General features: G+C 42.8%; 1 protein-coding gene across 1 annotated transcript; it reads right to left on the bottom strand.

Annotated features, from left to right (window-relative positions):
- Positions 1-912: 912 nt before the first annotated feature.
- Positions 913-19222, bottom strand: cax2 (cation/H+ exchanger protein 2). Its single transcript, XM_084171588.1, has 20 exons — positions 19071-19222; positions 15328-15501; positions 15062-15168; positions 10617-10725; positions 10329-10445; positions 10060-10121; positions 7888-8052; positions 6768-6959; positions 6462-6561; positions 6201-6342; positions 4273-4456; positions 4027-4126; positions 3679-3812; positions 3448-3485; positions 3181-3293; positions 2944-3089; positions 2749-2843; positions 2470-2548; positions 1996-2104; positions 913-1694 (listed from the first exon to the last, which is right to left on the bottom strand). Exons 1-20 carry the CDS (start codon positions 19120-19122, stop codon positions 1621-1623), a joined length of 2292 nt encoding a protein of 763 aa, XP_084027714.1. The 5' UTR covers positions 19123-19222; the 3' UTR covers positions 913-1620.
- Positions 19223-19497: the final 275 nt, after the last annotated feature.

Genomic DNA, 19497 nt, shown 5'->3' with positions numbered 1-19497 from the left:
CACAAAAAGCTTATTTCTCTCATTTGGTACATTCCTGTTAGTGAGCATTTCTCCTTTGCCAAGATAATCATCCACCTGACAGGTGTGGCGTATCAAGAAGTTGATTGAACGGCATGATCATTACACAGGTGCACCTTGTGCTGGGGACAGTATAAGGCCACTCACAACACAATGCCACAGATGTCTCAAGTTTTGAGGGAGTGTGCAATTGGCATGCTGACTGCAGGAATGTCCACCAGAGCTGTTGCCAGAGAATTGAATGTTAATTTCTCTACCATAAGCCGCATCCAATGTCATTTTTAGAGAATTTGGCAGTACATCCAACCGGCCTCACAACCACAGTCCACGTGTAACCATGTCAGCCCAGGACTTCCACATCCGTCTTCTTCACCTGCGGGATCGTCTGAGACCAGCCACCCGGACAGCTGATGAAATTAAGGAGTATTTCTGTCTGTAATAATAAAGTCCTTTTGTGGGGAAAAACTCAATTGGAGTGGCTGGCCCTGACCAATGCCCACCCATGGCTGCACCCCTGCCCAGTCATGTTAAATCCATAGATTAGGGCCTAATGATTTTATTTAAATTGATTGATTTCCTTATATGAACTGTAACTCAGTAAAATTGTTAATTGTTGCATCTTTTTTTTGTTCAGTATAGTTTTCAGAACGCTTTTAATCTAATCTAAAAAATAATTTAATGCAGGAAAAAGTCCAACTTGGATGATTGTCATGATTGGGTCAGGTGGATGACATACTTTGGCAAGTGAAGTGGCTGACATTTCAAAAAGGTTCCCTTAACCATAGTGATCTTGAAGTCTGGATAGGCCCTTTAGTGGCATTTTCAAATCCTTAAGGTCTTTCAGAATGATTTATCAAATCAACTGTGGCTCGTTAAACACCCACACATTTGGCTATTAAATGTATTTATTCCTTTGAATTAATTGACAAAATAAGCTCGACTTTATGAACACTTTTAAAATGTACAAAAATACCTTCTTTACAGACGCTGGTGAAAACACCCAAGTGGTTTTCAAACAAGTACAAAAACAAAAACAAACCAATGCCGGGGAGCGAGGTCCAGTGTGAAGTTTACCAAACCTTACACCGATTAATCAAAGCTCTTTGACAGTTGAATGTTGTCCTCCAGTTTGCATAGCTTCTATTCTCAGTGATGGTTTTAAATGCAACAATAATAATATGAAACAGCAAAGGATGTACTTGTGGGAGTACAGTACTCTAACGTTTGGTTGGTGCGTAAAACCAGTCAATTCAGATAAGCAAAGTGTTCTAAGAAAATATGTAGATTCCGATTTTACAGAAACCAATGAGTGACTAAATGTAGAGTGCAACAGGAGGATTACAGTACAGATTTTGTTAGCTGGAGTTACTGCCACCACTACAGCGACACTATAGTGTTCAAGACTGAAATGCTTCACCCACTGTTTGAATTTTTTTGGAACCGCAGTCCAGAGAAATTTCAAAATGTTGTCTAGCAGTCTGCACACCATATTAAATTCCATAAGTAACTTAACTAAGAAATGTAAAAAAGAAAATGTATAATAATCTTGAATGTAACTCAGTCTGATGTAAAAGGTAACAAGCTGATGTGCAGATGAGTCTCTCAGCAGCCGGCTGGCGACGGAGCAAAGAAGTACGATGCCAGTAGGATGAGGTAAACCACTACCAGAGCAGTGCCTGAGAGGAAAACACAGTCCAATTACACACTTTGTTTTCTAAATAACAATCCACTAGAGGGGAGTTCTCTATCATGCGCAAATAATCAATATCCTATGATGACAGGCAACAGATGGACAAGGATGATTTGACTTGATCAATGATAATTTCAACGTGTTAATGTATTACCCTAGTCTGTGTACCTGACAGTTTCTGCATTGAACAACACTTGTTTGCAATGTCATGTCGGCTGATGCAGAAACAGTCAGGCATACAGGTTGGGATGGCGCGCTCTGAGGCAAACCCTCCAGTCACCCCTTACCCTGGAAGTAGTCCGATTTGCCATCCATAAAGATGTAGTTGACGAGGACCACGCTGAAGATGCTGGCCCACAGGTGCAGGTCACAGAATATTAGCACGAAGCCCACATCCTGTCATAACACATACAGGAAATTACTTGTCTGTTTACATATTTATTTTCTATAGTCTCCTATGGTATGACTATGGTCTTTGGGTGAGTTGACAAATGAAAAAACTTCATCCATCCATGATAAATTAAGCGAAGCCAATTCAGAAAGGGAATCTGAGTGCCAGCCTCAGCTGAGATTGCACCAACTAGATGCTACTTTAGTAACAATCACGCCTACCTTAGTTGGTGCACCATTTAAGCTGACCAGGTTCTGCTCACACATCCTGCTGCAGCTTGCTGCTACTGCATGGTGTTTCCTTTCTGAACTGGACTTATATTATTGATTAGTTATTTAGTGATAGGTACAGTCAAGGGGTAGTGTCTTACGTAGAAGGCGTTGAATAAAACTAGCAGGGGGATCTGGAGCATGCAGACCTGTACAGCGATGCAGCTGCCCACCTCCAGGCTGGGAGAAACAAAACAACAGAGGAGCAGTCAGTCACTCCTCGTCACAAACACTCGCTTCGGTCAGAATTCCTGCTAACCAACTGGTTACTCTTATGACAGTCACCATTTGCAGTTTTTCCCTGGTCAGACCATGTGGTTAGGAAAAACTCAGGGCACTAGCATCACAACTGTTTGAGACCTCTTTTAGTGAGGACCCACCTCAGACTGATGTTGTTCTGAAGGGCAAACTGGATCCCGTTGACAATCTCTGGGATCTCAGGTACCATGGCCAGCACCGTCACTCCTATGAAGTACTGATGAACAACGAGAGGGAGAGTGAGGGTCGAGAGGAGAAATAGGGAGAGCAAGATCACAAGACAATTGTGTGTGTGTGTGTGTGTTTGTGTACAGTACCTGGGAGATATTGGGCTGACTCAGTATGGGCTGGATGTGTTCAGTGGTAACGTCAGCGCAGGCTGACATCAGTAGAGTGGCTATGATGAGGATAGCCAGAGCTCTCCACCGAGACCAGTGGACAACTGCACCATGGTGACCGGCCACTGCAGACAGAGTTATGGATGGCTGTTACTTATACAGTTTATAACTGTGCGTGCGTGTGTGTGTGTGTGTGTGTGTGTATTTTACCCTTACCCTGTCCCTCGCCAACGTGAATGTCGTAGATGTGTGAGTGTGTCTTCAGTGTGAAGATTAAACCAATGATGTAAGCAACAGGCAGAAGGAAGGAGACTGTGTACACCAGTGGCCTGAGATACACAAAAATACACAAGGGGATAAAGATGTGTATTAAAATCTTTTACAGAAGTATACTCTTTAAAAAAAAAAATATTCAGCACTCTCAGATCATTGAGTTACAAAAAAGTATGAATAATTTGGAGCAGAACCTCTCTCAACACTCACTCGATGTGGCTGTGGAACAAGGTGTAGTTGTTCTCACTCTGTTGGGAAGACGGAAATATATCGTCAGGTCAAATATTCAGTGCCAGACGACTGTCTGCTACAGTACTATACAGAAGAGTGTTTCTGTTACTTTGCGAAATTACAGTTTGACAATGTGTCCGTTGATGATTAAGAGTGTTACAGTTTGATTGTATCCAGTGCTGTGTGTGAGCGTGACTAAGTGTTACTGACCAGGTCGTAGTGACAGTTGCGGCAGACGAAGGGCCCGCTGGTGTTGCTGGTGGCGTTGCCCCCCGTGGAGTTGGTGCAGTTGTCACACACCAGGTTCCCATACGCCTTAGAGAACAGCGTGGGGGCAAACACACCTACAGAGACAGGATGAGAAGAGGGTGAGCCAGGGGAATAAAACCTTTTTGAGAATATGTGGGGATTAGGTTTAGAGTTGAGGTCTTGGGTACGGGGTGAGAACGGAGTGAGGGGTTGGAGGAGGTGAGTTGTGGTTTAGAGTTGAAGGTCTTGGGTACAGGGTGAGGAGTGAGGACGGAGTGAGGGGTTGTTGGTGAGGAGGTCTGGTCTCACCTCCCACAGAGATGAAGAGCAAGGCAGAACTGACCCCAGCTGAACGACTGTTAAACCTCTGCTCCCTGTGTCTCAGCCCTCCTATGATCATACAGATCCCCTAGAGAAGAAAGCGTGAGCAAGAGAGTGGGTGGTAGGGGGGAGGAGTAAGCAAAAAAGAGAGGAAGAAGGAAAAAGAGACATTTCAGTGTGTGTGTGTTTAGGTGTGTGTGTGTTTATGTGTGTGTGTGTGTGTGTGTGACTCACAGGGATGAAGAGGATGCAGCCCAGCAGTGTGCCGGTGAGGGCAGATTTAACTATCTCCTGCAGACAGGCATTACCAGCGCGGTGACCCCTCAGCAGGGCCGTGATATAGAAGGTCATCTCTGTGATGGAGCCAAAGGTCGCGTTCACCACTGCCCCCACCGCAAAGTTACTCTGGGCAGAGATACTGCAGAAGGGATAGGGGGCATTGTTCATATAACTCTTTGTTGTGACCAATTGTTTTTATTCAGCTTTAAAATAAGGAAGGGTAATAAGAGTATTCTAGTCATGTTTGCTCTTCTCAAGTATACATGTACCGTATGCATGTTTGTTTATGAGAATATGTAGGGCAGAGTGGGGTAAGTTGAGCCATTTTTTTCATTCAGCATCACTCTGTCAAGGGAAATATTGTATCCTTTCTAACAAAGATATCTACATATATTTCAGGATGTTGTGTATCCCTGGAAATAAATCAGAATTAATGTAAACATTACAGTTTTGAAAAAATAGCTTGTCCAAAAAAAGTAGTCTCTTGGCACAACTTTTCCTGGGTATGGGGTAACTTAAGCTGCCTGCACATTTCTGTACTTAATGAAATATTATCACTGCCTTTTTAAAACCATGTCTATCCTTATTTCCAAAACACAATTCAACACAACCAAAATCGCTTTTTTGTCTTTGAATCATTTTAACCCAATGAGGCAACCCAATAAGTCCCACCGTAACGCAGTTTTGGACTTCTAAACCCTTTTAAACATAGTGTGTATAAGCTACATACATACTTCTGGGTTGTACCATTGGATTTGTCCATTTCTTCTGCATCTGTAGATACCAACCATTAACGGGGGCTGAGCTAGAGCGGTGTTTGTGAGACAACGACATATCCCGAAGCGGCCCGGGGCCGGGTCTTTTTACAAAAACCTCTGTAGAGTCTGAATGGTTTGAGCTAAAAACTATTAAACGCTAACCATGAAAAGCTGAGACTCTCACGAACAGGTAACATGTTTTGCTCTATGACGCAAACAAGCTACACACAAGTCGTTCGAAGGTAAGGGGTTCTTCTACATAGAAGATCATAGGAAATCCCAGGACATATAATACTGTAATAAGCTCACATAGTTGCTGTCACAAACTCCACACAGTTGTCACTGACTAGTTATATATGCATTTCCCAATGAGCAAATCATTTCTGTACTTACATCATTCATATAAATTCATGTAAATTGTCAATAAAACTCATGAATGCAACTGTTTATGTCAAATTGTTTTGTGTTCTACGTGTAGCCCTGGATGTCCTGAAAATTGTAAAACACTTCATTGTGAGGCTAAATATAAGGGCTGGACATACAGCAAAAATAAAGTCAGATAAATGAAAAGACGATTTTTGCCAGGGCCTCGGGACTGATAGGGTTAAGAATCTTTTAACACATTAACACCTAACAAACACTTTTTTGTACACTTAACATAGGCCAGGCCCTGTTGTTACCTCATATCCCAGCGGTAATGACTTGCATTACACCTGGGAAGAAAACACTTGCTCAACTTGCCTTTGGCTCAACTTAACCCAAGGCAAGCATTTTTACTATATTAGCCCACACAGCTACAAGGATGCACTTTCATGATAGGTTAAGGACCTCATATTGAAGCTTATAGAGACCCCAACTGATGTATAGAACAATCTCTACTTTGGTTTAGATACAAGCATCATGAAACCTCTAACACAATAAATTCATTTGACTTGGTGAAAATCAGTTTTTTTGGACCTAACTTGTTTACCACTTTTTCTATGTGGTTTCTTCCTTCGCAGACTCCATGAATTGATGACCTCTTCCTAAATATTTGGTCAAATTGTTAATTTGACCAACAAGGTTGGCTCAACATACCCCACTCTCCCCTACAGTATTTGTGTGTGTGTGAGTGCTTGTGCTGACCTGGCGATGCCCATGCCGATGTAGTAGGACAGAGGAATGATGGAGCCGACTGCTGTGGCAAACTTGACCTCAGAGCTGGCAAACTGGTTTCCTTTATCTACATAACCAATCACCAGGGACACTATCACCAGGGGAAGGAGGTCTGATGAAGGGGTTAAGAAAATCAACAAGTAAACTCAATGTAAATCAAATGACTGGTCCAAAAAGAACCCCAGCCTAGTCCTTTTTCCCCAACACAATAGGCCTTGTGAGAAAGGATACTGACAGCGAACACATTGATCCCATCCACAGTGTATTTGTAGTAGTACCAGTTGACCGCGTGGTAGCAGCACAGCAGCGCTCGAGTCTCACAACCTTGAGGCTGGAAGTCATACAGGGTATTACAGTTAGTAATAATACATGGCTTCTTTACTGAGCCCTAATCTAGAAAATATGATTCATTTTATCAGCTGCTCACCAAGGCCTTAGATTTGCTAAATCAGGTTTGTTACAGCAGGGTTGGAACAAAAGCCTGCATAGCTTGAATGCTTAAATGATCAGCGCCCTGTCCGCCTTGCCTGCCCCTACCTTCCTCCTTGAGCAGGTGGAGATAGAGAGGTTCTCGGGGGGCATGAGGAGGATGGAGGCCAGGGTCCGGGCGTTCATCTTGGCCACGGGAATGGTGAACACCAGCAGCCAGGAGAGCAGGCAGGCCAGGAAGTGAACCACAGCCAGCAAAGGATATCCCAACAGCAGCCACACATATGTGCTCACACGATGCTACACAGGATAGAGGAGACAGATAATAGGTATAAATTATACGGAGTGGCTGCGGATCTGACTTTTCTGGACCCCTCTTCCCGACAGCTAAGACTTGAAACTTCTGCGCATGTGCAGGATACTCTACTTTACGCACAGTCTCTGCTCTACTCGTAGATAACAGGCTACTCTGGGAAATGGTGCTCGTTTAATAAAGTTAGATCAAAGCTGAATCAATGTCTGCAATATCACATAATGATAGTATTCTACATAACAGAACCGAATATAATAGCATAGTATAAAGTTACTCTAAGACAAAAAACACCACCTCAATTCTTATGAGATTTTAGGATGATTGTGCGAAGGGTCGAATTTTCCTTATGTCGCCAAAACTCAACAGTGTGTGCCAATAGGCAAAATATGTGCTTTGATTGAAACTAAGCACAGGTAGGCTATGCTACTGTATGCAGGTGCTGCATGGACGTTTCACCAGTAAAACTTGAAAAATGATCATTCACGATTGACAGTGAGAAATGTGAAGGGAAGGTGACCACAAAAATGTGTGCGTAAAGAAAAAGTAAATAAACATCAAAGGTTAGTAGAAAGGTACAGCAAGCTCATCGACGGCTACAAGAAGCGTTGGTCTGCAGTTATCTTGGCCAAAGGCTGTGCAACCAAGTACTAGCTCCGGACTGCCAATAATATTGTCCATGCCATTTGTCGTTATTTTCTAAATTAAATGTGTAAACTTAAGTTTACGAAAATAAAATTGGTTCTGCAATGTTGAAAATCCAATAACAAGGGATTGTGACCAAAAGTTTGTTTTATTTTAGAAGAAATTGGTAATTATTTAAGAAAAGTGCAAGGGTGTCAATATATTTGTCCGCAAATGTATATAAACCCCCAAATCACACTATAAAACCTTTTGGATTCATCCACACACTCTTACCCAGTAGGGCTTGTGCTGCAGTGGCCCCTGTAGCAGGTCTGGGATGGGCTCCTCAGTGGGAGATGGCAGGAGGATGGGAGAAGCGTCCTCGTTGTCCTCCACATCCTCTGGGATGGCCTCACAGTGGGGGAACCTCCCACAGCACCTCCCCACACCTCCTCCCAACTAGAGGGGGAACACAGGAGAGTTTAGCCCAGATGCAACATTCATTCTCTTTGTGGACAACGTCTGTCTGTCTAATCTATGCCCTATAAATCATCACATGTTCAACAATGTTCAACAATCTAGCTACAGTGGGGAGAACAAGTATTTGATACACTGCCGATTTTGCAGGTTTTCCTACTTACAAAGCATGTAGAGGTCTGTCATTTTTATCATAGGTACACTTCAACTGTGAGAGACGGAATCTAAAACAAAAATCCAGAAAATCACATTGTATGATTTTTAAGTAATTAATTTGCATTTTATTGCATGACATAAGTATTTGATCACCTACCAACCAGTAAGAATTCCAGCTCTCACAGACCTGTTCGTTTTTCTTTAAGAAGCCCTCCTGTTATCCACTCATTACCTGTATTAACTGCACCTGTTTGAACTCGTTACCTGTATAAAAGACACCTGTCCACACACTCAATCAGACTCCAACCTCTCCACAATGGTCAAGACCAGAGAGCTGTGTAAGGACATCAGGGATAAAATTGTAGACCTGTACAAGGCTGGGATGGGCTACAGGACAATAGGCAAGCAGCTTGGTGAGAAGGCAACAACTGTTGGCGCAATTATAATTATTAAATTCAAGATGACGGTCAATCACCCTCGGTCTGGGGCTCCATGCAAGATCTCACCTTGTGGGGCATCAATGATCATGAGGAAGGTGAGGGATCAGCCCAGAACAACACGGCAGGACCTGGTCAATGACCTGAAGAGAGCTGGGACCACAGTCTCAAAGAAAACCATTAGTAACACACTACGCCGTCATGGATTAAAATCCTGCAGCGCACGCAAGGTCCCCCTACTCAAGCCAGCGCATGTCCAGGCCCGTCTGAAGTTTGCCAATGACCATCTGGATGATCCAGAGGAGGAATGGGAGAAGGTCATGTGGTCTGATGAGACAAAAATAGAGCTTTTTGGTCTAAACTCCACTCGCCGTGTTTGGAGGAAGAAGAAGGATGAGTACAACCTCAAGAACACCATCCCAACCGTGAAGCATGGAGGTGGAAAGATCATTCTTTGGGGATGCTTTTCTGCAAAGGGGACAGGACGACTGCACCGTATTGAGGGGAGGATGGATGGGGCCATGTATCGCGAGATCTTGGCTAACAACCTCCTTCCCTCAGTAAGAGCATTGAAGATGGGTCGTGGCTGGGTCTTCCAGCATGACAACGACCCGAAACACACAGCCAGGGCAACTAAGGAGTGGCTCCGTAAGAAGCATCTCAAGGTCCTGGAGTGGCCTAGCCAGTCTCCAGACCTGAACCCAATAGAAAATCTTTGGAGGGAGCTGAAAGTCTGTATTGCCCAGCGACAGCCCCGAAACCTGAAGGATCTGGAGAAGGTCTGTATGGAGGAGTGGGCCAAATTCCCTGCTGCAGTGTGTGCAAACCTGGTCAAGACCTACAGGAAACGTATGATCTCTGTAATTGCAAACAAAGGTTTCTGTACCAAATATTAAGTTCTGCTTTTCTGATGTATCAAATACTTATGTCATGCAATAAAATGCAAATTAATTACTTAATCATACAATGTGATTTTCTGGATTTTTGTTTTAGATTCCGTCTCTCACAGTTGAAGTGTACCTATGATAAAAATTACAGACCTCTACATGCTTTGTAAGTAGGAAAACCTGCAAAATTGGCAGTGTATCAAATACTTGTTCTCCCCACTGCATATTCTAGCTATGTTACATGCTTCGATAACATAGACCTTTAAGTCTACATGATTGTTGTGGACATTTGCCTTTAACGACCAGTCAGATTAAGTGGGTGTTATGAGGTGAATGGCTTGTGGTGGGGACAGGAAACATGGACTTCTACTACACAGCCACCACAGACAGACAGAGTGAAGACAGGAGCTGAAACTGAGGATGTGTGTCTTAACAGTTTTAGCTGACTTCCTCTAAACAGATATTTTCCAGTGGAAGCAATCTGATGGATACAACACTTATTACTGTACCTCCTGTATGGACTTCCCAAATGGCCATAAGAAATACCAAGACAACTTCCAGCACATTTTCCCTAAAAGGGAGACAGATCGAGAGAGAAAGAGCGAGGAGAGAGAGCGAGGGAGAATCAATCATATCTAAAGGAATCATATGTTAGGATGGCAGTATGTGATAATCCCACCCTCCACAAGATACAAAGGTTTCATCTCAGTAAAAACTGTAAAATGGTTGTAATAACACAGTACAGCCGAAGGAAAAAAGTCCTAATGGATATCCATACCGTATGGTACTCCAATGATGGTGATGAACATCAGTATGCTGACCAGGAGGTAGATCAGAGACACCCACCAGCCAAACAACAACACATACACCACATTCCCACAGGTGATCAGATGACCTAACACCACATAGAGACACAGACAACAGAGAAATTAGTGATGATGCCATGAAGTCCTATACACAGCAAGCCATGATTGAGGACTTCAGGATTTGTACTGAGGATCAGTGACGTCTATACAGTTGACTACTTTTCCTCCTTAGAAGTACAAGCACAAATACATACACTCACCGGTGTGTGGTTTGATGATGTTGAGCTCTGAGTAGAGCTCCTTGACCACATCTGACCTGTCCTCAAAGGGACGCTCCGTCACATGACTCTTCCACTTCCTAAATCCAAACTGAAACACACATGCACGTTCATGTGCGCACACACACACATGCACAGAGAGAGTAAATGTGCACACATGATTTAGACAGTTCACTTGAACCTGCACTGTACAAAACATACTTTCTAACTTCAACTTTTAGTGAATATTTGTTTTAATTTCAACCCCTCTCTACTTGTGATGTGCTAGACACCCTGCTTAGTGGCAATCAGCAGGTAAAACAGTAACAAAGAGTTCTCTCCACCACTGTTTCAGTAAAAAGTGGGGGGGATAAGGCTGGAGAAATGTAACAACTCTCAAATTTAAAGACCGCTATGGATGCAAGGACTGACCATCCATGATATCAAAATTATAGTTTTAACCTTGTTTTTAACCTTTTACTGCAGTGGGCTGAATCAGGGTCACAGAGTGTTTCTTGGTAGTCTTAAACAAATCTACTTTGAAACAAAAGCATACACCTCACACACATGGTTATGGGCTTAAAGAAAATAAGACACCTGTACCATGTCAGATATAGAGTTGAAATGTATTCCATTTAGAGTTTGCATCCCAAAGTTACACTTTATATACAGTGCATTCGGAAAGTATTCAGACCCCTTGACTTCTTCCACATTTTGTTACGTTACAGACTTATTCTAAAATGGATTAAATTGTTTTTTTCTCCTCATCAATCTACACACAATACCCCATAATGACAAAGCAAAAACAGGTTTTTAGAAATGTTTGCAAATGTATAATAAATATCAAACTTAAATATCAAATTTTCATAAGTATTCAGACCTTTTACTCAGTACTTTGTTGAAGCACCTTTGGCAGCAATTACAGCCTTGAGTCTTCTTCGGTATGACGTACAAGCTTGGCACACCTGTATTTGGGGAATTTCTCTTATTCTTCTCTGCAGATCCTCTCAAGCTCTGTCAGGTTGGATGGGGAGCGTCGCTGCACAACTATTTTCAGGTCTCTCCAGAGATGTTCGATCAGGTTCAAGTCCGGGCTCTGGCTGGGCCACTCAAGGACATTCAAAGACTTGTCCACGAAGCCACTCCTGCGTTGTCTTGGCTGTGTGCTTAGGGTCATTGTCCTGTTGGAAGGTGAACCTTCGTCCCAGTCTGAGGTCCTGAGTGCTCTGGAGCAGGTTTTCATCAAGGATCTTTCTGCACTTTGCTCCGTTCATCTTTCCCTCGATCCTGACTAGTCTCCCAGTCCTTGCAGCTGAAAAACATCCCCACAGCATGATCCTGCCACCACAATGCTTCACCGTAGGGATGGTGCCAGGTTTCCTCCAGATGTGACGCTTGCCATTCAGGCCAAATAGTTCAATCTTGGTTTCATCAAACCAGAGAATCTTGTTTCTCATTGTCTGAAAGTCCTTTAGGTGCCTTTTGGCAAACTCCAAGTGGGCTGTGAGGAGTGGCTTCCGTTTGGCCACTCTACCATAAAGGCCTGATTGGTGGAGTGCTGCAGAGATGATTGTCCTTCTGGAAGGTTCTCCCATCTCCACAGAGGAACTCTGGAGCTCTGTCAGAGTGACCATCGGGTTCTTGGTCACCTCCCTGACCAAGGCCCTTCTTCCACCGTTTGCTCAGTTTGGCCGGGCGGCCAGCTCTAGGAAGAGTCTTGGTGGTTCCAAACTTCTTCCATTTAAGAATGATGGAGGCCACTGTGTTCTTGGGGACCTTCAATGCTGCAGAAATGTTTTGGTACCCTTCCCAGATCTGTCCCTCGACACAATCCTGTCTCGGAGCTCTACGGACAATTCCTTCAACCTCATGGCTTGGTTTTTCCTCTTACATGCACTGTCAACTGTGGGACTTCATATCGACAGGTGTGTGCCTTTCAAAATCATGCCCAATCAATTTAATTTACCACAGGTGGACTCCAATCAAGTTTTAGAAACATCTCAAGGATGATCAATGGAAACAGTATGCACCTGAGCTCAATTTCGAGTCTCATAGCAAAGGGTCACAACACTTATGTAAATAAGGTATTTCTGTTTAATTTTTAATAAATGTGCAAAAATGTCTAAAAACCTGTTTTCGCTTTGTCTGTATGGGGTATTGTATGTAGATTGATGCTATTTTTTATTTATTTAATCCATTTTAGAATAAGGCTGTTATGTAACAAACTACTGAAAAAGTAAAGGGTTCTGAATACTTTCCGAATGCACTGGACATCACAGAAGACTGAAATATAACAAAATTGTTTGACATAGAAACACCATATTTCGGCGTTGTTTTTTAAAAATAATGTTGATTAATTATGAAATTATGAAAAATATCAATAACATTCAATCTATGAGGCCACTAGAGGGCGATTTGGTCATTTGACTGCAGGAAAGGGGCTATACAGTGTTCGTTTACATTTGCTTTGTTTACAAACACTGGAGTAAAACAAGCTCATATTTTGGGTTCTGATGGGGTATGACAGTTGACCTAAATTCATGAGGCATTTTTAAGTTATATTCTTCAAGATCAATGGGTACATATCATTAATTGATAAGTCCAGAAATGGATGTTAATTGCCCTGATTTGCTTGATGCTTTCTTGCTGCAACTTTCTGCTCCCCTAATTGTAGAATCATTGACACATTTTAACCTGGTAATTATCTTGGGTGCTATCTCTAGGGTCTGGAAGGCTGCCCATATGATCCCTCTCCACAAAAGGTAGTGACCCCTCTGACATGAATAATTATCGCCTGATCTCTAAACTGTCTTGCCTCGTGAACATTTTATAATCTTTAATCAACACTCATCTTAGATCTTTTCTGGCTTCAAAATGTATTCTAAGTGTCCATTAGTCTGGTTTCAGGCTAGGTCACAGCACTATATCTGCTGCTTCTTTGGTGGTAAATGCCCTTTTTATAGACCTGTCTAAGGCTTTTGACACTGTTGACCATTCATTATTCATTCGTAGACTGTCTGAAATTGGCCTGCGTTAGGCAGCCTGCATTTGGTTTGAAAACGACCAGACAGACAGGACACAATGTGTTTCTTCTGATGGTGTTATGTCACGTTTCCGTGTAGCTCGGTAGAGCATGGCGTTTGCAACGCCAGGGTTGTGGGTTCGATTCCCACGGGGGGGCCAGTATGAAAAATGTATGCACTCACTAACTGTAAGTCGCTCTGGATAAGAGTGTCTGCTAAATGACAAAAAATGTAAAAAAATGTAATATTACTAAAGGTGTCCCCAAGGGTAGATTTTGGGCCCTGTAATATTTACTATTTATATAAAACAATATTGATTTGTCTGTAAGAAATTGTAACTTCCACTTGTATGCGTACGATACTGTTGTGTATTGTTGCCTCTTCTGTTGACAAGGCACTTTCAGAACTACAATCTATATTTTTTGCTTTGCAGAAAGCCTTTGTTGAACTGAAATGGGTACTTAATGTAGGTAAAAATAAGTATATGTTATTTATTTCCAAAAAGCCTGAAAATGTATCTGATGATTTATGCATATGTTCATTGGATGGTGCCCACATTGATCATGCCCCTTCTTATAAATAGCATTTCATCAATCCAGATACCTTTCAAAAAGCATTTTGATGAGTTAGTTAAGTTAAGAATTAAAATGGGCTTCCTTTATAGGCATAGAGCATGCCTTTCATTAAATAGCAGAAAACAAATAATTCTGTCGACATTCATTTCGGCTTTAGACTGTGGTGATATCGTCTATATGAATGCAGCTGCCACTGTATTGAAGCCATTGGACACAGTTTATTATAGTGCACAACACTTTATTACCAGCGATAGGTTCAGTACACTGCATTCTGTATGCATTCTCTTAAATCTTGTAGATCAATGCACTGCTCTCTTTTTGTTTATAAAGCCCTCTTGAGCAAACTTCTGCTATACCTTACTTCATTGTTAAATTACAGACATACGAGTCACCAGACCAGATCACAGGAATGGCCAACTCTGGAGATCCTTTTGGTCTCCATTGAGTTAGGTAGATCTGCGTTTAGTTTATTTTGCACCTTACTTGTGGAATGATCTCCAGAATTCTATAAAGTTGGATGTTTTGGTGCCGCTAGGGCAGTTCAGATGGTTGGTTGATTACTTTTTTACTGAGGAATGTGTTTGTTTTTCAGGATCATGTTTTGTAATTTACTTTTCTTAAATTGCTTGTAAATATTGTATGTTTTTATTGTGTTGAAATTGTAAATATTGTGAATTTGTATGATTGTGTACAGGGCTCCCTTGTTAAAGAGGCCTTGGTCTCAATGGGATTTCCCTATTTAAATACATTTAAATAAATACATTTAAATAAACACAACTGGGATGGATCACAATCTTTAATTAATCTGCAATTTTGTTTATTCTGCTTCATATACTATACTGTACTATACCCTGTAGTTGTTGGCTAGTTTGTTGGCCTCCACTTCATTCTCTGCTCTGATAGTGGTCTTGTTGGTGGCATCCTCCCATACATCATCAGAGGCATGGGCGCTGAGTTCTGAAGGGAGAGATTTATTCAATCATGTTACAATCCAACTCTATTGAGGTTAATAATAACAACCAAAAGTTAATCTCTGGCCCGGTTCCATTTCAACCCTTAGCGCCCTCTCTTCTCCTAGTGCTATAGTATCAAAATGGGACGGGACCTTGTACTCACGTGTGTGTGTGGATGGTCTTTTTGGCGTGTATACACCTGGTCCAGGGAGGAGGGAGGGGGAAGGCGAGGGGGTGCAGGCATCCCTCAGCTCTGAGTGCAGGCTGGCCACACACAGCCGGTCACACAGTGGCCTGTGGAGGTGCCCCCCCTGGGGATCTCGGTCCCATGGAGAATCTGCAGGGAGTGGACGAGGGGAGGAGATGTAAACACTGGCACAAGAGGTTCTGGCCGTGACCCAAAGAGTTTCATAAACACTGGTCTAGTGTGTGGTGTTCTGGTGGAACTAGAGAGACATGTTAAGACCAGAGGTCAGAGACAATGACCCTGTACTTCATGTCTGGAAGAGGAGGAGAGGCATGTGATTTCAGTAATAACACACTTGTGCTGGTCATAACTAAGTATGAAGTCTCTGTCTACGTCTGCGCTGTATACTGACCATAACAAGAGCTGTTGTTTCTAATTACTGCCTCCTCCCACAGACAGACACAGACAGACGGCCACAGACAGACAAAAGCTGGGCTTGTTCACTGAGACAAAACTCTGCCGGAAACAACACAGGCGTGCCTGCCTGCCTGGTCCGTTATGATGAGCAATTCCCTCCACCGTGGATTTTCAGAATGTGCTTGATGGTGGCAAATAAACTTTATGACCCAATACATTACACTTTATTTATTTAACCTTTATTCATCCAAGTAAGCAGTCATGCAATGCACTTAGGCCAAAGTGTGATCTAATGTTCCCCTGACTTGTTCTTCTGTACCAAGGCTTCTCATATTGTCACAGTAGGCATGCAGTAACACCTGCTAAACTGTGTATGTGACCAATAAACTTTGATTTGATTTGAGTAAAATACAGAAGGATTAGTTTCACTTCCCTTTACCAGTACAAAAACAGACTATGTTCTTGAACTTCCCCATCTTTATGCCACAATGTCCTCAATGTCCCCTTAAGGTCATACAGTTTCAACTGCATGTTACAAACATTCATTGATTCCTGTAAACAGACGAGGCAGACAGATGTTATCCAATGTTAACACTAGCAGGCCGCCCGCCACAAACAGGGGCACTTCCTGTCCTTAACACTGAAAGATCATACCTGTGAGACGTGTCTTACTGGTAGTAGGTTCTTACAGTACCCACTACCATTCAGTGACATTATTTGTCCATGGGGAAAAAGAACTACTGCGTAAATACAGCAATGTGTGTTAGACTAAAATGAGTAGTAACCTTGAATAAAACCTAACCAGGTCGCTGTCGTACCTGTTCTGGTTTAAACCAGGTCTGTAGCATACTAGTCTCGTTTACCAGCCGTGTACAGCATGTCTCTCTTATAGGAGAGTACAGAATCCTGCCACAGGAGGCTAGCAGCATACATGCCCCTTGACACAGTGACAGATGCTAGTGCTGTGATTGTCAGCTGGCCTGTAATGTGTAGGCTACAGTAGCTTGGCTGCAGAGACATGAGACCCTGGTCCCACAGTTACTGCTGTGAACCCTGCTGAGGAAAGATCAGCTTAGTTGAGAGACTAATACTTACAATGAATCTTGCAACACTGCAGAGGGTACGTTACACTAAAGGCTAATTTATAGCATCTGTCCAAAAATGTCACCACAAAGGCAAGAAGCAGTGTGGTCATATTGTACATTGAGGTGTGTTCACACAATGACATGCACTATATATACACAAAAGTATGTGGACACCCCTTCAAATTAGTGGATTAGGCTATTTCAGCCACACCAGTTGCTGACAGGTGTATAAAATCGAACACACCGCCATGCAATCTCCATAGACAAACACTGGCAGTAGAATGGCCTTTCTGAAGACCTCAATGACTTTCAGCGTGCCACCGTCATAGGATGCCACCTTTCCAACAAGTCAGTTTGTAAAATGTCTGCCCTGCTAGAGCTGCCCCAGTCAACTGTAAGTGCTGTTATTATGAAGTGGAAACGTTTAGGAGCTAAGCTGCGAAGTGGTAGGCCAAACAAGCTCACAGAACGGGACCGCCGAGTGCTGAAGCGCGTAAAAATCGTCTGTCCTCAGTTGAAACACTCACTACCGAGTTCTAAACTGCCTCTGGAAGCAACATCAGCACAATAACTGTTTGTCAGGAGCTTCATGAAATGTGTTTCCATGAATGAGCAGCCGCACACGGCTGGAGTGGTGTAAAGCTCGCCACCATTGGACTCTGGAGCAGTAGAAATGCGTTCTCTTTAGTGATGAATCATGCTTCACCATCTGGCAGTCCGACAGACGAATCTGGGTTTGGTGGATGCCAGGAGAACGCTACCTGCCCCAATGCATAGTGCCAACTGTAAAGTTTGGTGGAGGAGGAATAATGGTCTGGGGCTGTTTTTCATGGTTCGGGCTAGGCCCCTTAGTTCCAGTGAAGGGAAATCTTAACACTATAGCATACAATGACATTCTAGACGATTCTGTGCTTCCAACTTTGTGGCAAGAGTTTGCGGAAGGCCCTTTCCTGTTTCAGCATGTCAATGCCCCCTTGCACAAAGCGAGTTCCATAAAGAAATGGTTTGTCGAGATCAGTGTGGAAGAACTTGACTGGCCTGCACAGAACCCTGATCTCAACCCCATTGAACACCTTTGGGATGAATTGGAACGACGACTGTGAGTCAGGCCTAATTGCCCAACATCAGCTCTTGATGAACGAACCCACAACCCTGGCGTTGCAAGCGCCATGCTCTACCAATTGAGCTACAGGGGACTAGGCGCAACATCAGGAAGTACCATTAGCATGGTGGTGCAAATGACTGGAACGAACTGCAAAAATCTCTGAAGCTGGAGACTTATCTCCCTCACTAACTTTAAGCATCAGTTGTCAGAGCAGCTTACCGATCCCTGCACCTGTACACAGCCCATCTGTAATTAGCCCACCCAACTACCTCATCCCCATATTGTTATTTACATTGCTCATTTGCACCCCAGTATCTCTATTTGCACATCATCTTCTGCACATCTGTCACTCCAGTGTTAATACTAAATTGTAATTATTTTGCACTATGGCCTATTTATTGCCTTATCTCCATAACTTACTACATTTGCACACACTGTATATAGATTTTCTATTGTGTTATTGACTGTACGTTTTGTTTTTGTTTATTCCATATGTAACTCTGTGTTGTTGTTTTTATCGCACTGCTTTGCTTTATCTTGGCCAGGTCGCAGTTGTAAATGAGAACTTGTTCTCAACTGGTTTACCTGGTTAAATAAAGGTGAAATCAAAAATAAATAAAATAATGGAGAACGTTGTAGGTAGGAACCGGTCCACGGGGGATACCAGTGTATTGCCGGCTGCATACAATGCCTTTGGATGGTAAAATGAAACCCTGATCAATAACCCCATCTGCCGTATTTGGCCTAACCTGTAGCCTATTCCGTGTGATCATACGTCACAGGTTTATTCTCTGATTTTGATTTAAGTAACCACGACAATAATTGATTTATTCAGTAGTAACACAGTCATTATCAAAAAAGTATAGGCAATGCACCTATCTTTTCTCTTTGTTAAATTTCTTGAAATTACACTGTAGCCTAATGTGCATGTATTAACATGTAGGTATTATTTCGAAGTAGGATTATTTATTATATGACATTGATATATATTTTTTAAAGCACATCGACTAGACTAAGTATATGGCTGGTGTGTTAGCGTACATAGCCTAAAAAAAGTTTAGCATCGCACAACTCTAGCAACAGCAATAATAGGCTATGTGGCTCGCCCTCACCTTGACCGTCGGTGGTTGATCTCCGCCGTCGACTCTCTGTGTCTATTGACATGTGTGGGCTGGAGACAGATCAGTCTCAGTCAGTTATAGTAATGGGTTCCATCACGCGCTTCTTGCTCAACCTAGTCGTGTGACTGCTCGAGAATTCTGTGAAGGTCCCTCGAGAGTTCTGTGAGCGTTCGGATTAGGCAACATGGAATTGTGGGAAGCGTAGTGATTGCTGCACTCTATATGCTGTGTTGTAGGCTAGGCATGTAGCCATTAACTGGGGGGGGGGGGGGGTTTCCTATTAATTTTCCGTTCCTTGTAATACAGTTTGAGTGGGCCTATGCTTACCTCTTGGTCGCTCGATCGGGCATTCATGTGCATCCTTTACAAATTTACAAAGGAAGACGTGCAGCAATCTCCACTCACGTGTGAATACTGA

The sequence above is a fragment of the Coregonus lavaretus genome (genome assembly GCF_964263955.1).
Source record: "Coregonus lavaretus genome assembly, chromosome: 11".
Classification (NCBI taxonomy): domain Eukaryota; kingdom Metazoa; phylum Chordata; class Actinopteri; order Salmoniformes; family Salmonidae; genus Coregonus; species Coregonus lavaretus.
Note: the sequence above shows the minus strand (reverse complement) of the source record. Positions and strands in the feature narration are given on the sequence as shown.